Here is a 24,356-nt window from a genome sequence, read left to right on the forward strand (position 1 = left end):
TCAATCACTGTAGAAAATCGACTGATAGTGAAGCTCAGAAAGCATTTGGAGCAGCCCGGTAGATGAATGGAGGAGCTCATTGTCGAAGAAGTCCGAATGGCATTATGAAAGCTCGGACGGTCGGGGGAGTTCAGAAAGATGCCACACAAAGTCGGAAGCCGAAAAAGCCCTGGAAGGGTCGGCCTTTTACAAACTTCGACTGGGGGTATTTTATACCCAACACCAGTCTCCCTACTTTCGAGTTCGAGTTCCAAATAAAGGAAGTACAGAGAAATTTTCACAGCCGAAGTTGCCTCCCTTGATTTCCGCACTTGGTTGTTTCCAGATATTTTGGCGTTTGGCGTTTGGCGCGCTGGTGCCGGAGCCTTTTCAAATCGAGGCGATCCGAAAAGATTTTTTTGAAATTCCCACTGAAGCGTTGCCCTAGGTACGGCGCAATAATGGCTCTGTCAGCTGTCGGCCACTTTCAACCGCCTGCCATGGTGAGTGGGACATGCGGCAAGTGTAGGTCGGCCAGAGGAGATCCGCAATCATTACTGCGCCGGGCCCTGTTGCCTATTTAAACCCGCTCCCCTCTTCCAGGGATTTCACTTTGCCTGAGAGTCCTGTTGGTGCCCTTCTTCATCCCCGAGAATTCTATCCCTCTCGACCTTAGACGTTCTTCAAGTCGATCCCCATCTCTGCATCTCTGCACCTCTCGGACCAGTCTAGGTTAGTTCCAGAACTCCCCTCTTCTCCTTTTTTTTTTCTTCCCTGCTGTTCTTCCATTTTTCCTCCTTTACATTCTGCCTGTTCAGTTTTCCACGAGCGCCCCATCTCTTATTTTTCCCAATTTTTTCGAGATTTTTAGGATTTTCACTTGATTCAAAATGTCCTCCAACACTTCCTCCTCTAGCAGTTCTAGGAGTTCGTCCGTTCCAGTCCCACAAAATCCTAGCTCTGTAGAAGAACCTCGTCTGATCTTTGTATCAGACACCATCCCCAGCTCTCTGACTCCGGAGAAACTCTCACTGATTAGGATTCAGTACAGGATTCCTCCGAAGTACGAGCTGGAGCTTCTCGGACCAACTGGCCGGACTAGCGCTCCTCCCCCTGGCTGCTTCTGTTTATACCAAGAAGCTTTCCGCGCCGGACTTCGACTTCCGCTTCTGTCTTTTGTCATCGCTCTCTTCTGCTTTTTAAACATTTCTTTAGTTGCTGTAGCGTCGAACTCCTTTAGATTTTTGATAGGGTCTCTTTCTCTCTATCGCCTAGCCGAAGTCCAGCCAATCCTTTCTTTGTTTAGGAATTTCTATACTTTCAAGCATCATCCTTCGACAAAGGACTGGTCCCAGTTCGGTAGAAAGGGGTTGTTGAAAAGTGCCCCCTCTTCTATCCACAACTGGAAGGAGAGGTACTTCTACGTCCGATGTCCGACCTTGGAGTTGGGATTACCTCCCTGAGGCTCTCTAAGGGATTCCATCCGTCGGGCTTCTAGCCTGAGAAGGGACGACCTCGAAGCCTCCAATAAGCTCGAGGCCTATCCAGCTCCCTTCCTCTCTGACCTTCTGAAGGAACAACTCTTATTCAACATCGGCCTGAACCCTCTTAACCCTACCGATACTATTATTATTATTATTATTATTATTATTATTATTATATTTTTTTTTGTTGTTTCTCCTTTCTCTTATTCTATTTCTGAGCCATGTCGATCTTCTTTTATTGCAGACATGGACACAGGCGTGGCTCGAAGGTTAGCCCAGAGTCTCAAGACCCACAAAAGAAAAGGCGCCGCGACTTCGAGATTGGTGAAGAGAGCTAAGACAGGAGAGACGAGCTCGGCCGCACCTGCCCAGGTGACCATTGCCGTCGATGCTCCCTCTGACGTCGAGCCCGAAGTCCCCCGAGCCTCTTCAAGGAGCCCCCCGACCGGGGTTCCCGCTCTAGAGGCTCGTCCCGAGGGGACGTCGGGGGCCGAAAGGAGGAGGAAGAAGACCCTGGCCCGCAAGAGCCGCAACCGCAAGGCTGCCATCGAGGGGGCCGATGGCTCCGAGGAAGATTCGGGAGAAAATCCCTTTAATAATAGGGATTTAATAAAGAGGTTAGTCGAAGGGTGCATTCTGCCCGAGGTCATCCACAGGATCGTCCATGCTGATCCTGAGCAGCGGGTCTGGGACTCTCTGGGATCCTTTCTCGAGGTAAGTCAATTCACTTTTTTCTTCTTCTTGCTTCTTTAGTTTATTCCTTAGCTTTTATATTGACTCCCTGACCGCTCTTGCAGATTGGACACCAGCTCATCGCCAACATCGAGGCGATGAAGAACGCCAAGGAGGCAGCCCAGGCGGAGGACGGTCGCCTGATCGAGGCCGCCCGCCTCAAGGAGAAGATCGCCGAGGTCACAAGTCTCCAGGAGGCATTGCAGGAGGAGGGGCAAACCTCGTCCGAACTGAAGGCCGCCTTGGAGGAGGAAAGAAAGAAGGCAGAGGCCGAGATCTTCGAGCTGAAGGCGCAGGTCTCCGAGCTGAAGGTGCAGATCTCATCCCTAGTCTCGGAGGCAGGGGCCCGAGCAGTGGAGGAGTTCAAGACCTCCTCCGAGATGGAGGATCTGCAGGTCCAGTTCGGCCAGGACGCCTTCATCAAGGGCTTCGAGCTCTGCCAAGAGAAGGTGGCCGGAAAGTTTTCCGAACTGGACCTCGACTTCTTGAATGAGGCGTCCGACGATGAAGCTGGACCTTCCGAAGCCGCTGCCGGTCCTCCAGTCGGGACCTCTTCGACTGCCGTGACCGACCTTTCGAGGGTGCCGAGCCCCTCCACTTCTGTCCCAGAGATCCGAAACCTCTAATTTTGTATTTTTCCTTTGTGGCGGCTTTTCTTCGTTCTCTTGTACTTAAAAACTATTTAATCAATGAAATCGGATTCTTCTTTACAGAAAGCTCCTTTTTCTTCTTCTGCATTCTTTTCCTTCTCTTTTGTCTTCTTGCACTAATTTGAGTTGTGGCGCTCTTGTCTCCCAACGACAGTGTCCTGCCGAAGCTCTTCCCCTACCATAGGGATTCCTCTGAAGTCGATGATCCGAGATCTCAGAAGGAAAGTTCGTCACTTGACGAAGAAATCCAAAAAGCTGGATGACGAACTTCACCGACTGAGGAAGAGCCATTCGAAAGTCACTGCGGAGGCTACTCGCTTTCAGGACCTCCACAAAAAAAATTTCATAGAATACACCCGGAGGAAGGCCGACTTCGTGGCGGAGCTTGAGGAATTCCGAAAATGCGCCAGCGACCGATCTTGGACTCAGGCTTCCAAGATCAACTCTCTTGAAGTTGAGCTGGCGACTGCATGGGAGAAGATCGGCCAATTGGAAGGGAGCTCGTCCTGACTCGCAACTCAGGCCGACCACGATCGAGACTGATCGAAAAAATACTCCGACCTTCAGAAGCAGCTACAGGACGCCGAGGTGAACTATAACACCGACCGAGTCAGCTGGTGCGGACAAATAGATGACTACCGAAAGAAGCTCAAGACGGCGACCGACGAAGTTGCCCGCCTTCAGAGCAGTTATCTGAGAGAGTCCAGGCCGTCTCTGCACAAGACTCCGACGAGCTCCGCTCCTTGAGGGGGACCACGGAAGAACTGTCTGTGGCCCTTGGGCAGGAGAAGGCCGAACTGCAGCGGCTGAAAATTCAGCTGACCTACGAGCAGCAGACAATCAAAGATGCTGAGGCGGAGTCTGAGGTTCTGAGGAAGAGGCTTCGAGAGTCAGAGGACGAAAGCCGGCGGTTCCACCAGATGTACCGAGAGATGCTACTAAGAAAGATAGAACTGGAAGAAGAATCGAAAACTTAAAGCAATCCCTAATAATGACTGGAACCGAGAGCTCGAAGTCGGAAGAAGCCGAGCTTCCTTAGAGCTTCTTTTACCTTTTGTTCTTTCATGTATTCTTTTTCTTTTCTTATCGTTTTTCTTTTTTGACCTTCAAAGGCTTTGTAACGTACACTTCACTAATGAAATAAAAAGAAAATTTTTCATTACCTTGTCCATTCTTGCATTAAGTTGTCGTTTACCGAACTTCTTTTATCTTTTGTCTTGTTCGATGTCGACATTGTTTGAAGGTTCCTGGTCGTCGCCGTGTTGATTCGCCTTTAGGGACTAAAAATTTTCGACAAGGATTTTCTTCCTCGTTGAGACGAGGTCCCTTGAGTCTTGGCCTTCTAAGACTTTGTAATGCACACTTTACTAACAAAATGAAAAGGAATTTTTCTCATTACCTGTCTATTCTTGCTTTGAGTTGTTGTTTACCGAACTTCTTTTGTCTTTTGTCTTGTTCGATGTCGACGTTGTTTGGAGGTTCCTGATCGTCGCCGTGTTGATTTGCCCTTTTTGTTCATGACCGTAGGTCTTTTCGAGGCCATTTGAGTTTGACGCTTCCTCCCGGTGCTCGATCTTGGGAGCCCGAACTTCTCGTTACCTTGAGGAAGTCGATTTTTCCTCGACCTGTGTTGAGTTTCCCTTAGAGACTGAGGATTTTTGATAAGAATCTCCTTCCTTGTTAAGACGAGGTCCCTTGTGTCTTTGATGTAGTTTGTTTTTCCCTTATCACTGGTGCAGTTCGTCGCTTTCCCTTTTTATCTCCCCCCCTTTTTTTATATTTGGGCAGGGTTTTCCCTCTGCTCTTAGCGGGGTTGTAGGAATGTAGAAGAGCCGTTGAGGAGACTTTTCTCCTCATCTGGTCTTGAACGACCAGATCTTCATTTGTGTCAGGACGAGGTTCTCCTCCTGCTCCCGACAATCAATTTCAGCTCATGCTAGAACGAGATTTTCCTCCTGTTCCTGACAGGGCTATGGGGGCACGTAAGGGCCATTGCAAGGATCTCTTCCCCTATTCGGTCTCTAAATAATCGGGCCTTCGATTTTGCTCATGTTAGGACGAAGTTCTCCTCCTGTTCCTAACATGGCTATGGGGGCACATAAGGACCGTTGCAAGGGCCTCTTCCCCCATCCGATCTCTAAATAACCGGACCTTCGACTTTGCTCATGTTAGGACGAGGTTCTCCTCCTATTCCTAACATGGCTGTGGGAGCACATAAGGGCCATTGTAAAGATCTCTCCCCCATCCGGTCTTTAAATAACCAGACCTTCAACTTTGCTCATGTTAGGACGAGGTTCTCCTCCTGTTCCTAACATGCTCAGTTTCGATTGTCAGAAGGAGCTATTCCCTGTCGTTATGAGCTCATGCCAAAAGAAAAGATATGCAAATATGAAAGAAATTTTTATTTAAGGCAAAATTATTGGTAATACATTCGTAGATTTTTCGAATCCCATAACCGTGGAAGGTCTGCTCTTTGTCGGGGTCCTCCAGAGATGGAGTTGATGATCCTATTGGAGGCCGATCTTCAGGCTGCTCCTCCCTCCTTGGCGGCTCCGATTGCGATAGGGCCCTCGATCGATCTTCCCTACCTTCAGATCGGCATCGAATGAATCTGTCGAGCCGACCTCATCTGATGAGCTCCTCGATCTCGTCTCGGAGCTGAATGCACTCCGTGTCGTGGCCGTGGTCACGATGATAGAGGCAGAACTTGTTAGGATTGCGCTTCCCGAGATGTGTGCGCATCCTTTCTAGCCTCGGCAGCTGCTCTCTGACCTCCATCAGCACTTGGATTTTCGATGCATTGAGAGGGGCGTAGCTGTGAAATCTTTTTGGGGGAGAGCCCCGCCGAACTCTGCGGTCCGGGCTTCTCTGCCTACGAGCCCGAGGAGTCTGGACACGCTTATGTCCGGAGAGAGTTCGAGAACGTGGCCGAGCTTCACTCGACCCTTTTTGAACTGCGGGCTTGCTGGAGTCTCCCGCCTGCCGCTCCTTCGCGGCCTCCTCGTCCTTCATCTTGAAGGCTTCTTCCGCTCGGACATATCCTTCGGCTCGAGCCAGCAAATCAGCAAAGTCCCTGGGATACTTCTTTTCTAAGAAAAACAGAAGATCGTTCTTTTGAAGACCGCCTTTCAGGGCGGCCATCGCGACCGATTGGTCCAAGTTCCGAACCTCCAACATAGCGACGTTAAAACGGTTGACGTAAGCTCGAATGGATTCTCCCTCTTTTTGCTTGATATTGATGAGGGACTTCGAACATCTCCGGAGACGTCGGCTGCTGACGAAATGAGCAACGAACTATTGGCTCATCTGATCAAAGGAGAAGATAGTACCCGACTTCAGTGCCGAGTGCCAATTTCTTGCTGCTCCCTTCAAGATAGACGGGAAGGCTCAGCACAGGATGGCGTCTGGCGCGTCATGGAGCAGCATCATTATCCGGAAGGCCTCCAGGTGGTCAATCAGATCCGAGGTCCCGTCGTAGGTCTCGAATTGGAGGAGCTTGAAGTTCGGCGGGATTGGCTCCTGCATGATCATTTGAGAAAAAGGAGGGTCAGTGTAGATGTCCTCACCGTAAGCAGTAGGAGCATGACAGAGCTCTTCGATCCGCCGATTCATCTCCCGAAATCTTTGATCCAGAAGGTCCTCTCGACTGCGAGTCTCGAGGGTCTTCTGGTGGAACGGAGGTAGGGACTCTCCGGAGGTGGAATTGTGATCGGATGGTGGGCTCTCCGCCTTCTGCTTCCCCTTTCTGGGGAAGACAGAGCGACTTGCCCAAGTGGCCCGCCCAGTCGTCGGATTCTGGAACTCCGGCGATGCTCTTTCCAACCGCACTGATGCCTGCGGCTGCTGCTGCATGGCCTACACTGCTTCGGTGAGGCCCCTGACCTGCTGAACCAGCAAGTCAAACTGCTCCATGCCGATTGCCGTTCCGGAGGAGCCTGAAAAATTGGAGACGAAGTCGGAGCTTGCGGAGCTCACTGAGATCTGACCGCGGAGGCCGTGGATCGCCTGATGGATGTCTTTCGGAAAGGCATCAGGTGGAGATCTGGCAAAAGGAGAAGATGTCGAAAAAGATGACCGAAGACAGTCCCGTTGAGCACTCCTTTAAGAACAAGGGTACTGCGAAGACACACGCCCTTCCTCTAGCGCCAATTCTGTTGGTGCAGAATTCCACCGATGCCGGAGAAGCTGGAGTTGAGATGACCGCGGCCGCCGTCGGGACCTGGAAGGGAAGTCTAAACCGGAGTTAGGGATGCTCCGACAAGATCCTCCGACGCTCAAGTCAGTACTCTGCTTCAACAGAAATGGAGCACTCAAATAGGATTTTGACAGAGGAGTTTAGAGCTTAGAGAAGAACATATCTGGAGGTCCCTTTTTATAGACGGAGAGCGTAACTGATTGACAGCGACGTCTGTAACCGGCTGGTAGTGGGCCGTTCGGGGCCACACGGAGTTTGTTACGGAGAGTAGTGGCGTCAGGGGGACGTTCAGGGCCACGTGGAGTTTGTTATGGAGAGTAGTGGCGTCAGAGGACCGTTCAGAACCACGTGGAGTTTGTTATGGAGAGTGGAGTGGTGTCCGTTGTCGCGACTTGCTAGAGAGTTCGGGCTTGACGGCTGAAGCTCGGCTGGGACGTCTGATGGAGCGAAATGGCTCTATGTTTCTGCAATCTAAGAGAAGTTCGGATGTCTCCGAGGTTGCTGACGAATCCACTGTTGTCGGATGCCTTGGGCACTGATTGGACACTGATGTTGCAGACGGAAATCATCCGCTGTAGAAGCTCGGACAGACACTTTCTGTTGGAGAAGTCCGGTAAGAGTCCAGCTGCTAGGAGAGTCCATCTAGAATTTGTCTGATGTAGAAGCTTGTCTGTAGATTGCTCGTCGGAGAGGTCCGGTTTCATGAGGAATCCGACAGAGGATCGTCCGACAATGGAGTTCGGATGGTGCTGTGGAGGTTCATCCGCTGGAGGAGTCTTGAGGACACTGGGGAAGGTCGAACGTTGGAGGAGTCCGGGATTCAATTCTGTCGTAGAAGTTCGGATGGAGTCCAGCTCTTATAGGAGGCTGAAGGAGGCCGCTTATTGTAGAAGCTCGATCGAAGATCGATTGTCGTGGAAGCTTGGATGAAGATTTCTTATTGTAGAAGCTCGGAATAGTGCCTGGCTGGTGGAGCCTGTCCCGTTGTAAAAGCTCGTCTGTGATCCATCCACTATAGGAGCTCGATTGGGATCCGACTATATAGGAGCTTGGGTGAAGCCCACTTGCAATAGAAGTTCGGAGTAGAGATCCGGCTGGTGGAGCCCTTCCGTTGTCGAAATTCGTCTGGGATCCATCCACTGTAGGAGTTCGGCTGAAACTCGATTCTCGTAAGAGCTCGGATGAAATCCAGAAGGTGGTCGACCGCCGTAGAAACTTGGATGGAGTCTGGTTACTGTAGAAATCCCGCTGTCGGAGAAGCTCGGACATTGACGAAGTCCGAAAAAAGTTCGGAGTAGAGTCGTCCATAGCCGGAAGAAGTCTGGAAGAGATTCGAAGAATAGTCGATCACTGTAGAAAATCGGCTGATAGTGAAGCTCAGAAAGCATTTGGAGCAGTCCGGTAGATGAATGGAGGAGCTCATTGTCGGAGAAGTCTGGATGGCATTATGAAAGCTCGGACGGTCGGGGGAGTTCAGAAAGATGCCACACAAAGTCGGAAGCCGGAAAAGTCCTGGAAGGGTTGGCCTTTTACAAACTTCGACTGGGGATATTTTATACCCAACAAATAAGATGGATTAAAGATACCGCAACTTAAAAGTAAAAGAGAGATAAAAATATAAAGCAGTAACTCTCAGTGGATATCATACCTACCATGCATCCATCATCATCTCAACGGCTCGCAAAAGATCTTGACAGTATTAAGGATATTAGAGTAGGGAGAAGGCATAGTAGATTTACAACTAAAGGAGAATGGACTACATAATATTCGAACTCTCACATTGATTTGACAATGCAAAGACTAACATGATTAATTTCTTTTCTATTAATTATTTTTTTGATGAAAAACAAAAATAAACAGAAAATTAAACTTTTATGAATAGAAATATAAAGAACCAACTGCAGCATTTACTAAGAAAAATTGATACAACTTATACTATTAATCCTAACTTTGAGAAGAAACCAATAAATCGATCTCCACCCAAAAGATAAAATTCCTACTCCTACAATCCTACTCACCATAGTAATCTACCTTCAATGTGTCGTTTCTTCTCCTTGTCATAGTAAACTATTAGTCCTCCACCAGTCATAATAAGCAAAAGAAGGCTCAACCATGAGACAGGCTGCAGAATCAAGACATCAAATTATTACATCGGAAGTATAAGCACTCAACTTCATGAAAAATAATGCTCGGTCTTGAATTCGGAAAATAACCTATATTTGTATATAAAATATTTGAATTGTCTAAAAGACACCTAAAGAAAACATCTGTCATGAAATTTAATAGATTAATAAAGTAAATGCGTAGGGGTCATTTAGTGGTGCAAAGGTAAAAGGCTTCAGCTAACAAGCATAATGGCACGGACTCAAGTCCTAGGCAGCCACTGTGTGGCAAAAACTGCTAAAGGTTAGGTTGTCCCCAGTATGTCCCTCCCAAGACCTCATAATGTCAAGACCATGAATGGGTAATGTACTTTAATATAGTAAATCCATGGCTTTTAAAGGGGAACATAAACTTAAATAATCATTAACAAAATGATTTGCACACGAGTTAACAAGCTTATAAAATTAAAAGTTAGTACATATTTCGAATTTTATTTTCTGAGCATTTAAAAAATAATAAGAAAGTTGCTTTAATCTATATGGCAACGGTTTCCAAGATCATATTTTACCATTTCAACAAATTCTTCAGTACTTCTATTTAAACCTTCAATGATATATTTCAAGCAACCCTTTGTTCTCTAGCGATGTGACTCCTACATCTCATCTTACATAATCATTTACCTTATTCCATTTTTCCTATAAATTGTTACACCAACATAATGATACATATCTTCAAATATGCTCTTAACAACTAAAATGCTTACAGATTATGATGATAAATAACACTTTGGGCGTGCACTAACACATGATCCACCTTAATGCGATCCTATGTGGGACATAAAATACATACCCATATACAGTTTAGCAACCCTGCTCCATAAATGAAATACGAAACTCTCACTTCTTACAGGTATTCACCAAATTTCCCTTGCATCTGAAAATAACCGACCCACATCCTTATATGCAGAATTGGCGAGCTAACTCGGCATATAGCTCTTGACCAACTTTGCTCGTGATCTACCCCATTCTAAAACTCTAAAGATCCTAGATTTATGTGCAAAGTAATTGAACAAATACAACCCCAAAATGATGTAAATCAACTAAAAGATAGTGCAGTGAACTCTATGAAGGAATCTAGGGAAGGCATGGACACAAGAAAAGAGGGGAAAGAAGTGGACAATGCGTTGGAGTTTGCTTCCTTCTGCCGAGCAGTAGTTTAATGAGTGATGATATCATTTCCAATATGGAGACTAAAATTTCGAAAAACATCTGAGATCATATTAAATATATGAGCCTAACTTGGTACATAGCTTAAGCATTGGTGATCGACATTCACAGAATACACCATAACTTGACTTGCAGAGGATGCACTTAAGCAGAGAAGATTAGGAAAAAAAAACACTACAAGAAGGGAAATTTTTGGCAATGCTCCAAACTGACATTGATAGGACCTTGTGAGTCCTCTAAGATATAAGGAGGGTCTTTCTGGAACAAGCAGGTTTACCATAAGTGGCATGATCCACCAACAGTTTGATTCTATGTTGCTTTGGCCCAAGTAGTGAAAGCATTCTATCAGATAAAAAATATAAGAGATTCTTCCCTATTAGGAAATGAGGAAACCTCAGATTTCCACATCTCTTCTAAGATTGCTATATCATTTTCAAGATTGAGCTGATGAATTACCACCATAAAATGCACTGAGGTGATCACTTATTAAAATTCGTCAAATATATAGCTTAATTTTTATGACTATTTCTCTCTGCATCAAAGTGCCAAATCAAACTGTAGACCCATCTACAAAACTTGGTAAATAGTTTCGTCAAAATGGTAGTGAGCTGGCAACTCCATCTTTGGAAAATGCTTGAACCAAGTTTCATTAACGAGAAGCTTTAACAACTAATAGCACATATAGATTGTTGTTTTTGAAAAAAAAAAAGACACGAAAAGAGATACTAGTAACACCTTGAAGTTGGATTCATCTGCAGCTTATCAAAAAAGATTGTACTCTTTAAGAAGAAAATCCCTGATAGAATCCTGACTGTGGTTAATAATAAGACTAGATACCCATCTTCTTTGTCAAATTTATAACATAAAATGAAGGGAGGGGTTTTCCATGCTACCTACAAACCTGAACCTTCAACTTAACCAGCTATTCTGATGCTTGGTGCACAAAATGCTGATTCTGTAAGCTGCTTGTAGGGAAATTTATTTTTCTAAAATTTTAAGTAGGCCATTATTTATATGATTTGGAGACAGTATATGCATGAGTTTGAAATAATATATTGATTCTGACTTTAAAAAGCAGTTAAATATTGCTCCAAGGAAATTGAAAACCAAAAAGACATTAGTTATTTTAAAAAAAAAAAAAAGAACTGCTTACTGCAAACCATTATCCAGAAAAAAAATATATATATTGCATGAGTCTATAAGGTCAAGGTCTACATGCATGCTATGATGCATCATAGAGCTGCAGCTTGGGGATTTAGTTAGATTTAATTTTAGTTATCAATTTTCTGATTTCTGGTTATTTTGAGTTTTAGTGGGTTATTTTGGATCCAATAGCTGAGATTAAAGGATCTCAATATTTATCTATAAATCTGATAAGGGTAATTACTGTAGGCATTACTATTCACAGCGCTGCTCATGCTACAGTAACTGTAAACAATAACCATGCCTTACTAGGGGGGACAATTTTGAGATTTTAAAGTAGACTTGAATTAGTTTCCATCTTGTTATAAAAAAGGACTCTTAGGGTTTGATGTAACAATGTTGGATGATTGCTCAATGCAGAAGATGAACGGAACATCAGCCTTTTTTCCTTTTCTTGGTGAGATGCTGTAGAACAAGCATGCTGCTTACAACCATACATGTGATTCTTAGGTTCTGAACTGCGCCCAGTATTATCATCCCTCTTTATTTTTTCTTCTTTTGTTCCTTTATTCTAGTCATTATTTGCTTTTCTTCTAATCTTCTTTGATCAACACATATTTTTATCTTCCCTAGAGATTTTTTGTCATATATAATCAGATCTTTCCCAAAAAAAAAAATTTCCAGCAACCTTTTGATTTTGGCTATTCAATTGCATAAAACTGCTGAAATCCAATTCAAGCTCTAAAACCCTAAACCCTAGCTCTATAATCCTATGCCCCTAAGACTTCCCCAGAGTACACTCGAAAACAATACCGGATTTGGTACTGGTATTGAAAATTGATCCCCTTCCCTCAGCTATCCTACATCACTATATACTGCTGCAATATGAATTCTATCCTTTAGCAGAAAGGACGAAGTCAAAAGTCTTTCAAAACCACAAAAATGAACACCAAACTTTTCATTAATTGGTTTCAAATAAGGCACCTTTTGAAAGCATCAATTATTGAAAAATGGAAGTTACAAATTGTTTAAGCTATGTATAAGGGGTTGCAACATGTGGAGTGCATTAATAGTGTCACCCAAGAATTCAAGAATCATGTGCCACGATTGTGCCAATCAAGGGCCATCATGGCACAGTTACAATGTCATGTTGTGCTCATACCATGGAAGCACTAGCACAAAGGCATATCACAAAAAGATTCACAGCTAGTGTGCTAAAAGCTTTGCACTAGTACAGAGAAATACCTGTACACCAACTTTATTTTGTTTTGAAACATTAATGTTTCCTTTTGCTTTATACTAATATATGGACATCAGAACTTGTTCAAAATAAATAGTTGCAGCTCTTAAATAAATAGAAGAAATGTAGGATCATAAGTAAACCTAAAGTTCTGTGATTATTGTAGTTTTGCATGTGTATTGAATAGCTAGAAGTAATTTCTTGTGCAAATTGGCATTAGGCAACAACTTTATAAATAAAAAATTCAGGATAAAAAACTAAAATGTGATATGTAAATATATTTATACATTTATAACATTTAACATTTTAACAATTGTATAAACATCAATGACATGAGGCAAAGCTTATATATCAGCAGTAGCATGAGAGGCTTATATACCAGTGGATACGAGGATTTTTAACTTTTGATCTAATGTAAATTGATGGTCTCTTGTTATTACCATGTCATATCCATAGATAAGTCCTAATCCTCATTGGAAGAAAAGCGAAAAAGGAATGTGGGAGAGTTTCATACCATTAAGAGTACAAAAGAGGCTGTTTAGGATGGCCGGTTACAAGTTTAAAAATGGCAAAGTAGGTCACAACATCCTACCACCATGTATCCACATAGACCAAGGTGAGATTTATTGATACGCACCAATATAAGGCGACATGCACCTATTGGCACATTAATCCCTCATGTTTCCTACAAGAAGCAAATAAGCACTCGAGCAATTTCTCTACCAACCAAATTTTATCATATGCATTAAGGCGTAGATGAAAATACCCAAACGATTCTTCACGCCATCTGCATTGTTTATTGTCTGTGAGGAAAGAAAAGTACCAGCAATGCAACAGTTTGAAGATTTCAGTTCAAAATGACAAACCAAATTTTCAGAGTTGAACAGTAGAAGACACCTAAAATGGAAGGAGGGCATATAAAACTCATGCATGAACCTACACCTAGTCTGTTTTAGTAGGTCAATTAGTAGGGTAGTGATATATGTTTTCAAAATAGAGTCAAAAAAGTACACAATTACACATGTCCTACAAATGAAAAAATGGGTAATAAAACCAAGTGTAAATTAGTAGTTGGAAACATGGGATGAGAAGAAAACAAGGAGAAGAAAAGGTGGTCGATCACCTCAATAATGCATTGGCTATATATTGCACCAAGAGAGAAAGATAAGCACATCAGATAGTAAAAGATAATTGAAGCATAACCTATCTTTCTCTCAAAGATTTCGTCCAAATTATCTCAAAAAAGTTTCACAGTCATTGTACTTGCAAATTGTTTTTTTGGGACACAGTCCATGCCCTAGAGATGATGGAGCTTCCTGTAGCAAACAATGCCTTCTCCTCTATTTATATAGACTTTCTAAGTCTTGATGCTTTGAGAGCTATTCCAACAAGGTAGGTCTCCCTACACACCAACTAGCTTTGTACGTTTAACAGCACGCCCTTGGAGATGCCTAGACTAACATTACAACTTTTAATTTACAGGATAAGTTTTTTGTTAAGGGCTAGTCACAAGACAACCTTAAGCACACAATGGATAAAGCTTGCTGGTTTGTTCTAGTATGCTAATTGCTCTTAGAAAAGAGAGGATACTTAAACCATAGTAGCATTTGCTTCTGAAAACAAGGCAATGCTGTGGCATGCAAATAGTCGACGGCAGCTTCCTATTAACAATTGGCTGAGCAAACCAAATTGGAAATGTGATTGTTCCAATGACTGCATCTCCCATCATTATCAGGTTGACTGTAAGTAGATAAGTGCAGGAATTGTTCCAAGCAGAAAATGTTTACACATTCTAATACAGTAGCAGAGTACAACATTGCAACTGACAAAAAGAAAACCAGAAGATTGTTTTGCCCATGAGCATAGGTTGAATCATTAATATCAAATTCTTCCTGATCTATGCAACTAAAGCATGTAGAACCAATTACTGCATAATTGTTTTTCAGGAGAAACAAAAGCAGCTGGACAAATAAATAACGGAATTGTTGCAACTTTGATCCTTTAGCAGGATAGCTGTCATTTTCAGTCGTGTTCCATGAATAACGACTAGGAACTTAATTTGGTCCTTTATTTGAGCACAGTGATCAAGGTTCACCATTGAGACACCAAGGTGTACCAAGTGCTGGTATGATATGAGACAGTGTAACAGTTCAGTACTGGTATGGCACAATATGCTCGGTACAGCAAACTTTGACAGTGATATGAAATGATAATAACTTAAGTTGCAAAGACCACCCACTTATCAGTAGAAGATGGCCCTCCAGTAATATGAGAATCCCCCAAGCTTTCACCACTAGTCCTGATTGAGAAAAAGTATATTGGCTAGCCATTTGTAAAAGCAAGGATGCCACAATATTGCAGCAACCCAGCATATCGACCTTTGATAAAATCACATGAAGTATACAAAAATATATTTCTTCTTTTTTCACTGGAAACAAAAAGTTCTTCTTTTCTTTCAGTCCAGTAGCCTTTTCCCTTTAAGTAGGAAAAACTCAGAAGGAATTTGAAACATATGGAGAAAGAGGGCATGGCCTTGGCAAAACTATTAGATTATTTATAGAAGAAGGTTGATTGTTGTGAATTTAAAGAAAGTATTAGAGATTAAGTTTTCTCCTATTTTAATCAAACTTTTTTGCTTTACTTTAAAAGAAGCATATGACAGTTTTAGTTACCCCTCCTCGAATAGGCTTCTTAGTAGGACCAGTCTGATCTGATTCCCCCGGCCCTTTCCCTTCATGAGAGGCAGCTGTTGATGATATCTCCCCGCTGGCATTATCTGAAGATGTAGCAGCACTAGCTAGATGGCGATAAGAAAAAGCTGAAGTTTCCCTTGCACTTGGCAAATGGATAAACTGCAAACATAAAACATTATTTAGAGAGATGCAAAGAGAATAGAGAAAGTATTTTCAATTGCAAGATGATAAATATGCACCCAATTATAGATGATGATGTCGACAATGATAACAAAACCAATGAGAAACAAGCTAGCAAAAGTTTATTTTATGCCATTCAAAATATTTATGAAAATGTAGTAAATAACACTCTAAAATATAACATCTCCATAAATAAAAAGAAGCAATCTAAATGTCAGTAACAAATGATTAAAATTCATCTGAAACTCAGACGATGTGAATGATGTCCTGATCTAGAATTTATCTGATATCCCTATTAACATTATCTTTAAGAAGATCAAATTTTGGTATGGCTGGAAAAGCCTGCTTGGGGACAATTTGACCAACCTTGATATAAATCAAGCAAAACCTTTTATGCAAAACTTGTATTTTTCAAAAATAATAGACATATTAAAAGTAAGGTTATAAATCCCGTGTGATAAAGATGTCTCAATTTCTCTATGGAACAGGATGTCCCACTGTCCTGTCTCATCCCAATAGTAGTCCCGATCATGCATCCCGATAGATATCCTCTATCTTTCAACCAATAGATTTTGATGTGATTTCCTATTTGAGTTTTCCATGTTGTTTCTTTTCATCCTTCTTCCTCTCCATTTCCTCATTTTGTCTTCTAATGGTTATTGGAAAAAGAATGGTACAAACAACATAAGCTGCCCGACATCATTCAATACGTATATGGCCCAAAAAGAACCATACCAGGCTGAACTTGTGGACTTAGACCTCCTATGAATTAGTTCTATACTAGCTAAGCTGATACTGATGCAAAGTCACTATGAATAAGTCTTTAGCCTTTACTTCATAAAATGAGACAATAAATCAAAATCATAGGGGAAAAAATCAGATGGACGAAAACAGCTTTAGAAGAAATAAGGATCCTAGCGTAATACATTCCCATTATAAAGCAAATGCAAAAATAAAAAAACTTTCCAGAAATATAGAAGAAACCTCCGAGGCAACAACGTTCAGGCACTTTCACTCAAATAGGAGGAAATACTTGACATGATGACATCACCAACTTTTTCCGAGGGCAACTTTAACATTACTAGAAAGTTTTATAATTTCTTACTTGCAGACTTGAACCAATTTTGATGGGAGATGGAGTACTATTCTATTATTTTATACTTCCCATGTGAAGGGATGGATAGTTCCAAATCTCAAGGAAAGTTGTAACTTTCTAGGAATCAACCAGCCCATCCATGGAGTCAAAGGCAAATTGTAAACACTTGATCCATTCTTTTTAGAAAAAGGCAAAAAAATAAGTGATATAGAACCGGGTGTAACAAGCGACAATAACAAGAGTGGCCAGCTAACATTATCAAGATATCATGGTGGCAGGATTGCCCCAAAAGCATAATATCCAAACATAGAATTAAACAAACAAGGATCAATCAGTCAAGAACATATCCAGTCTACTAAAGCACCAAATATCATCAATTTCTTGGGTGGAATTTAGAGTCTCTCTTTTGTTCTTCATGTCCCAACCATCCAACCATGCTATGTGGAATCATTATCAAAGGATCTATGTCCAAGCTCATCAATGAAAAGATCACCCCCTGTTGTCACTAGCTCCAAAATCAAGTATATGAATTTCTAAAGAAACATAGCTCCAATGTTCATACTCATCAACAAGGAGGGAATAACTCAAACATGAAAAAAAAGGATCAATGAAATTCCAATATTGCAACAAGAAAGGAGTCGAATCAATAGGACTCAAGGATAACAAAAGATGGAATCCTAACCCAGTGAAGATAAATGGTTGAATAAATTTAGAATGGATATAAAGGATAACATTTTAAAGTAAATTCATAATATAATGTAGTTTACGATCTGACAATTAGAGATTCTTAGAGCATCACAAGCAAAAAATATGATGAAAAAAGAACCCAAGGAGACACATAGAGGCTCCTCTAATCACTTGGAAAAGAAAATTTCACTAGAACATTCACAAAGTGATCCCTTAGCACTCTAAGAAAATTATAGAGAAAAACATTTACAAATTTTGGATTGCCATGGAATTCCATATGCAGAGACTTTTGATGTCAAGGAAAAAAACACTGTGACACCAATCCAATTTTTACGAGTACATGGCATCCAGCATAATCATAGTCAACAAAAAATAAATTGAAATTCCAACAATCAAAACAAAATTAACTACACAAAAATGTTACTCTTAAACACAAGATAAGCATAGCAACTGTAATAGGAAAGATTAAAGAAGCATAGTGACCTGAGGATAGCTTCCCCTAGTTACTGATCTGAAGAATCCTTGAAAGACCCTAAGCCCACTCATCGTTCTTAAGAAAACCTGCAGGAACAGATAGAATTAGCACTTCAACTATAATTTACACTAAATGACTTCACACAAACTAAAAAAGATACATTATAAACTTTATAAACCTTGCAACAAATAAATAGAAAAAGAAAAGAAAGTGAGAGGTGGAAGATTTTAAAATGGAATACAACAAGGAAAAAAACTGCAAGCAGATCATCTGGCCTATTTTAGGTTAGATAACCAAAGTCTTAGAAGCATAATGTAGTTCTGAATTGTGAAATAACCCAATATTGAACCCTTATTCATGAATTAATTAAGAAAAGCCGACCCAAGTTGCTATTATCAACCATAAAGACCATCGACTTTTGAAGGATATATTGCACATTTCAACTGATCTCTCATGTGGCAATTAACAAAACCAATAATTTTTCAACAAGCATGGAGTAACTAGGTCATCATGATTTGGAATCAAGAATTCGATGACCATATGATTTCAGCATGTTAATCTTCGCCATTCAAAGTAAAGCTTGAGCCTTTGCCAAACAGATTCAGACCTCCAAACCCATTAGGAATAGCCAAGAGTAAGTACAAGTGTCCAAGGATAGAGATGATGCGGCAAAAAAAATCACTCCTTATCATCCTGGAAGCAACAGGTAGACTATTTGACTATTGATGTAATCAAAGTTCTGTCTTTGGTCTAATGGGAAGGGATGGTAGAAGGGCTGCAAGGAACAGATATTGTATTTCTTTTAGCTATCATACAGAACAGTGTATAAAGCTTCCAACTCCATTTCAAAACTAATGACAAAAACTTGTCTGAGGAGGTATTTGGACTCCTGAATTAATCTGATGGGATCCACATTTTCTGAATGGTATTTGTTAAATATATTCTATTAGAGCTTTTATCTCCAGCTAGTTGATCTAAAATTTGGTGTATGTGTACATAACAAATTGAGATTTTCATACCTCTATCTAACCTTAACAAAAATACTATGGTAGAATGATCATACATCGACATTCCGTCTCCTTTCAATAAAATACAAATAGAATGAAAGAGTTGACACAGAAAAAAAATGCAAGTTTCAATTGTTCTTAAGAATAAGTTTCCTCTACTACACTACTAATAGGCTTTATTCTGTCATCCGGTACATATTTGTTGGATACTTGGATTCAATGGTTGTTCTTAAAAGCAAATGATATGAAAGGACATAATAACTATTAAGAATTTTACCTAGGTGTGCATAAAATCCTTGTAACTGCTGAATAGTGTCGTGTTATGCCCGCTCGCCCGTTCTTAATGATTTCATTTATACAGAAATAAGAAAGAAAAACACTGTAACCTCTGCGAATCTTGTCATTACCTCAACTAAAAACACTGTAACCACTGCGAATAACAGCAACTAATGCAAAAGCTCCTGATTCCTCTAATCCAAAGCCCAAATCCAAGGAGACAACCCTGCGTTCTGCATGGAGCACACTCAGATTAAGATACAAATCCAAGAATAAGGTGAATTACCGCCAAATCAAGAAACGGAGGCTAAGAATACGAACAAGAAGACGACGAAGAAAGTGAGGAAAATCCAAAAGAATAAGGGTAACATCTACCCTTAGGGACCTAATCTTAGAGATTACCACCATGATTCCACTTCTCCAACTGTTTCAGATGACAGGTGCGTTGGAGTTAGGGTTGGATCAGGGTTTGAATGAGAGAAGAAAAAAAGAAGATGGATGGTGGCTACGGCTAGAAGAAGAAGTGGAGGAGAAGGGCGGTTGCCGGCTAAAATCAAAGAAGAGGAAGCGGACGGGTTGCCGTTTTTACTTCCTAATCTCTAATCCCTAATGCAGCAGCGTCCTGGGTTCTGAACTCTCCCTATACTCTATCTATACGGTTAAAAGAAAAAAAATTGTACGGTGCCCCCCAATCACTTCTAGCATGCCTCGATCGAAAATGCCGCGGTGATTCCCGTCGGGCAACCCCATCATTGTAATGAGAACAGAACCCATCGAAAATTTTGTAGCTAAGGAAGAATCTTTTCGACCAAAAATTTTCAAACCCTATAAAATATCATGCTTCTACCAAGATTAAGCATTTAAAACATCAACATACCAAGATTAAGCATTTAAACCCTCAACATACCAAGATTAAGCATTTAAATCCTCAACAGACCGCCCCGCCACAACTCGCACAAAATCCCATATGATTGAGAAAAAATCCAATCAGAATCTAAGAAACCCTCTAATCTCCGAAAAAACTAATGAAATGAAAAGAAAAAGAAACGAAAAAAAAAAAACCAAATGATCATCTATGTGGGAAACGTCTTACCTTAATTATTTTTCCTTCGTTCCTTCGTTTTCATTTCCTCTGTTCCTATGTTTCGCCGTGTTTCCTCTGTTTTCCCGTCCTCAGGAGTCCCAATCGGTGGGAGACTTGGAGCGGCCGAATAAAGAAGTCTAGACGATGGCCGGGGTTTTGCGTTGGTACTTTCTTTTCTTTTTCCGCTGTGGGTGGGAGACTTGGAGCGGCCGAATAACAAAGATTTAGGGCTCAAATGTGCAGCGCAAAGCCAAATCAGAATAAATTTTAAATTCATCTCAAATTTTATAAAATATTGTTTAATGGATTGAATAGGATCTCCGGAAAAAATTAGCCGACAACCATCATTGAGCCCTTTACACCTTCAGACGCAAGATCATCTCGCTGAGGTCCATGTATTATATTTTAACATAATTTTTTAGATAAATTTTAAAAATTTATATATAAATATGTAAAATATCTTAATTTATTATCTATTGATAAAAAATACTAAAAATTAAAAAAATAAAATAGATTGTGTTAATTAGATAAGCCTAATTCCTCGAAAAAGATTTTTTTAAGGATTTTAAGATTAAATTTAGGATTCTATATTTAAATTTAGAAATATTTAAATTTATTATATATGATCCGAAAAATATCCAAAGATCAATATAGATAAAGTTGGTGGTTTTGGTTGTATGAAATTAAAATATATATATATGTTTATTATATAAAAAATTAAAAATTAGAAAATAAATTTAAAATTATGGATTATATTTGCTAATTTATTTTAAGATTTAATAATAAATAAATTATTTATGAGCTTAGATCTAATCAAGACATATTGGGCTGGATCAATTTAGTATTATCCTATAAATTGGGCCCGAAAAATCGATGATCAAAATTGGATTAAAATATAGAGTTCGTTTATTTTTTTGAATTCAATTTGAGTACATTGTTGATTTAACTAGAGGTCGATTTACGGTTGGGTTGATATAGAAAAAATTAAAGTAAGAATAATTTTACATATCACATTTATATTAAAAAAAGATTATTACAAGTATTTTATTTTTTTTATTCTTATTGAATATTTTTTTTACGATATTGATGTATTTGTATTGTTTGTATATTTGTATTCTGCAACAAAGACATTTATATATTTTGTGCTCAAGATTTTTATTCTAGTTTCATTTGAAAAAAAATGTCATTGGACTCTATTTGTGATGTGAATTTTTTTGGTAAGACGGAGCACTCATATATTGCGGGTATAAATCCAACAAACAGATCGAAAGAAGAATATCATAAAGTGCCTGTACCTCAGTCAACTCAATCCACACAACTCCTCTGGAGTGCTTAGCCATAAAGGATGCCATCCAATCCACCATACTATTAGCCTCATGGTAAATATACCTAAAGTCAATTGAGAAGCAACCTTGTACAAAATGCCAAATATCACTGAGGAGAGGATGAGCATCTCTGACCCTCGACTGCTTCTCTAACTAGCCGATGATCGTAAATGAATCACCTTTTATCATCAGTCTCTCCACCTGCAACTGCAACCGCATGAAAAAGACACCCACCTAGGCCACCCGTAGTTCAGCTATAGGAACAATACAATCAAGAAGGTGACACCCATCAATCGTCACAAATTTGAAGTTGAGGCCGTGGATAATAAAGCCAACACCACCTTTGGAACATCTCACACTACCATCAAAATTGATCTTAAGGAAGCTCAGGGGTGGGGGCTCTCAAGTGATGAACAGCACATGGGTTGCCACCTGAGCAATCGAAGAGTCCCAAATGTCTCAAGCAACTAAGATGAACCATCCACCATCACCTCCATAATCTCCTTGGCCTGGACTTGTGTCTGCTCCACATTAAGTCTCATTGGCTGTCAAAATGCCTCAAAGGTTCTCTGATTCTAGGCAAGCCAAATGTGATACGCTATATATGCCGCTCTGATCCTGAACTCCCTAGCAAAATCACTCTGTAAACTCTTTTGAGGCTCCTCTAGAAAAAACTGAACTGGCTCCATAGAGGCATACGCCATCCGAGAGAATCTCGTCAGCATCCAAATAGTCCGAGCCTTAGGATAAAGGAATAAAATATGGTCCATTGTCTCATCCTCAGTGCACCCATTCGGATAAGAGAGAGAAATGTCCATACCCGTAGCACCACCCTGGTCAGAAGTCTACAACAAGCCACCTTCCAAAAGAATAGATAAATCCTTGAATGGATGCGAAGCTTCCAAATCCAGGCTCCATCCATCCTCCTATCAATCACTCCTCTGAACACCTCACAGAGGTCTCTTGTCACTACCCTCAGAGTACAAATGGAGCTCCAAACTTTGATATTCAGACCACTGAAGATAGGGATAGCTATGGCAAATACTCTCTTTTCTAAGACTAGTCTGAAGAGCTAGGAAACTACATCAACTCGCCAAGCAATCCTCTCTGGCTGAAGGAGATTCGTAACCTGCATTGAGTTGGTGGTCTCCATTCTAATATTGGTTGGCCAACAAATCATCGACACATCAGCAATCCAAGAGTCATGGAGGAGACCCATCTCCCACAATCCATCAGACACATTGAGAATGACCAGGGCTCGCAAACAAATCTCCTTCCACATGAAGGAGTCCCTCCGTCCAGTTCGGATGACAAAACCAGTGGTCTAAGAGTCATACCCATATCTAGCTCGCATCATCTCACTCAACATGGAGTTCGGTTGACGTAGTAGTCTGGCCGCATGGCGAGCAATCAGGTAAAAGGAAAAACCGCCTTTTTCCTTATAAGATCTTTCAGATTTCATCAAATCTAGGATGGAATAATTTTAAATAAAATTTATCCTATATTTATTTCAAATCTAAATCTCTAGATCTAATTTTATTATCTGATATTAATTCTAAAATAAATCTAAAAATATGAGGAAACATGAAATACCTCAAGGATAATCTGATTACCTTGTAGATGATCGCAGCAATGTCCGAGGTTCAAAAATAACCACGCAGTTGCCTGGCCTCTATCGATATCCACTCAAGTAGGATCTGGATCATCTTCTCCTTACGAATCTCTGCTCTAAAAATCAGATCTAGAAGATCTTCAAAAGATCTTCTGAAGCTGGAGCAGCAGTTTCTCGACAAATCCCTGCAGCCTTCTGTTCAAAGAGTCACCACGCCTTGGACAAGCACCAGATGGATGTCCAACTTCTTGGACGTGAAGAGGGGAGAGAGAGGAGCAGAGGAGATGTAGAGAAGTGGAGGAAAATCTCATTTTTGCTGGGTATTGAGCAGCTTCTTAACCCTAGGTGCAGACAGGGTTTAAATAGACCCTGCTGCGCCATGCAGTGCCACATCATTCGATCAATCAAAAAATTTCAATTAATTTTAAAAAAATTTTGATTGATGGAGTGATATTATTTGATCATATCAGATAAGAATCTCCTCAATTTTCACCTCTGTTGGTGCCAACATTGGATAAGCACAGTGAGATTGGTGCCCCACAGTCCAAGTCGATCAAGGGATCAGAGTTCTCATCTCATGGGACTCTATCCTTATCCACTTGGGGCGCACGCCCAATCTGATCTTGGTGTCCACTTTGAAGCCTAATTTAATAGGTGGACACTCTATAAAAACTATCCAATAATCTCTTGCCAAATGGCCTTCAGTTTAAGATCCATAAGTCAACATTTGACCGATATCCTAAAACAGAAATGGTAGGTGACAGGAATTGACAGGTGTTGTCTTAAATTCATCTCATGAATTAAGATAAAACTTTTTTGAGCTGGACTAGCTCCAGTCAGACTGAGAAAAACCTTCTCAAGATTCTCTAGGTGAGTCAAATCATATTTGGCTCAGTCGAGATGAAAAAGATTGCACGAGGAGAAAGTTAGGCTCAATCGTGTGCTAGCATGATTTCTTTGACCTAATTGGATCTAATCCAAATCAATCAAACTGGACTAGCTCAATTGATGACATCCAGACCTTAACTCTTATTTGTATGACCCAGTTAGGTCAATTCTGTATGATAATGAGACATGTCGTGATCTCATCATTAACATCATCGAAACTCCTTTCGATGAACCAGAACTCTTCTAATTCAGACAATTATAATGATCGATCATCAAGATCA

The 24,356-nt window shown here is 40.9% G+C and overlaps 1 protein-coding gene across 4 annotated transcripts in view; it reads right to left on the minus strand.

The window, feature by feature from the left end:
• Nucleotides 1-20,581, minus strand: part of LOC105035135 (protein SCO1 homolog 1, mitochondrial) — a 33,456-nt gene extending 12,875 nt beyond the window's left edge. Inside the window, exons 1-6 of one of the 4 annotated variants that reach the window (XM_073243486.1) lie at nucleotides 20,260-20,580; nucleotides 19,297-19,399; nucleotides 19,168-19,223; nucleotides 17,892-17,969; nucleotides 15,425-15,604; nucleotides 9,072-9,162 (exon numbers count right to left, since the gene is read on the minus strand). In XM_073243486.1, coding sequence (XP_073099587.1) covers nucleotides 9,072-9,162; nucleotides 15,425-15,604; nucleotides 17,892-17,954 — 334 coding nt within the window. In that variant the 5' untranslated portion in view covers nucleotides 17,955-17,969; nucleotides 19,168-19,223; nucleotides 19,297-19,399; nucleotides 20,260-20,580. Of the gene's footprint in view, nucleotides 1-9,071; nucleotides 9,163-15,424; nucleotides 15,605-17,891; nucleotides 17,970-19,167; nucleotides 19,224-19,296; nucleotides 19,400-20,073; nucleotides 20,117-20,259 lie in introns of those variants that run through there. The other 3 variants (XM_010910567.4, XM_010910565.4, XM_019847244.3) reach the window with 3 other exon arrangements.
• Nucleotides 20,582-24,356: the final 3,775 nt, after the last annotated feature.

The sequence above is a fragment of the Elaeis guineensis genome, chromosome 9 (assembly GCF_000442705.2).
Source record: "Elaeis guineensis isolate ETL-2024a chromosome 9, EG11, whole genome shotgun sequence".
Lineage (NCBI taxonomy): Eukaryota > Viridiplantae > Streptophyta > Magnoliopsida > Arecales > Arecaceae > Elaeis > Elaeis guineensis.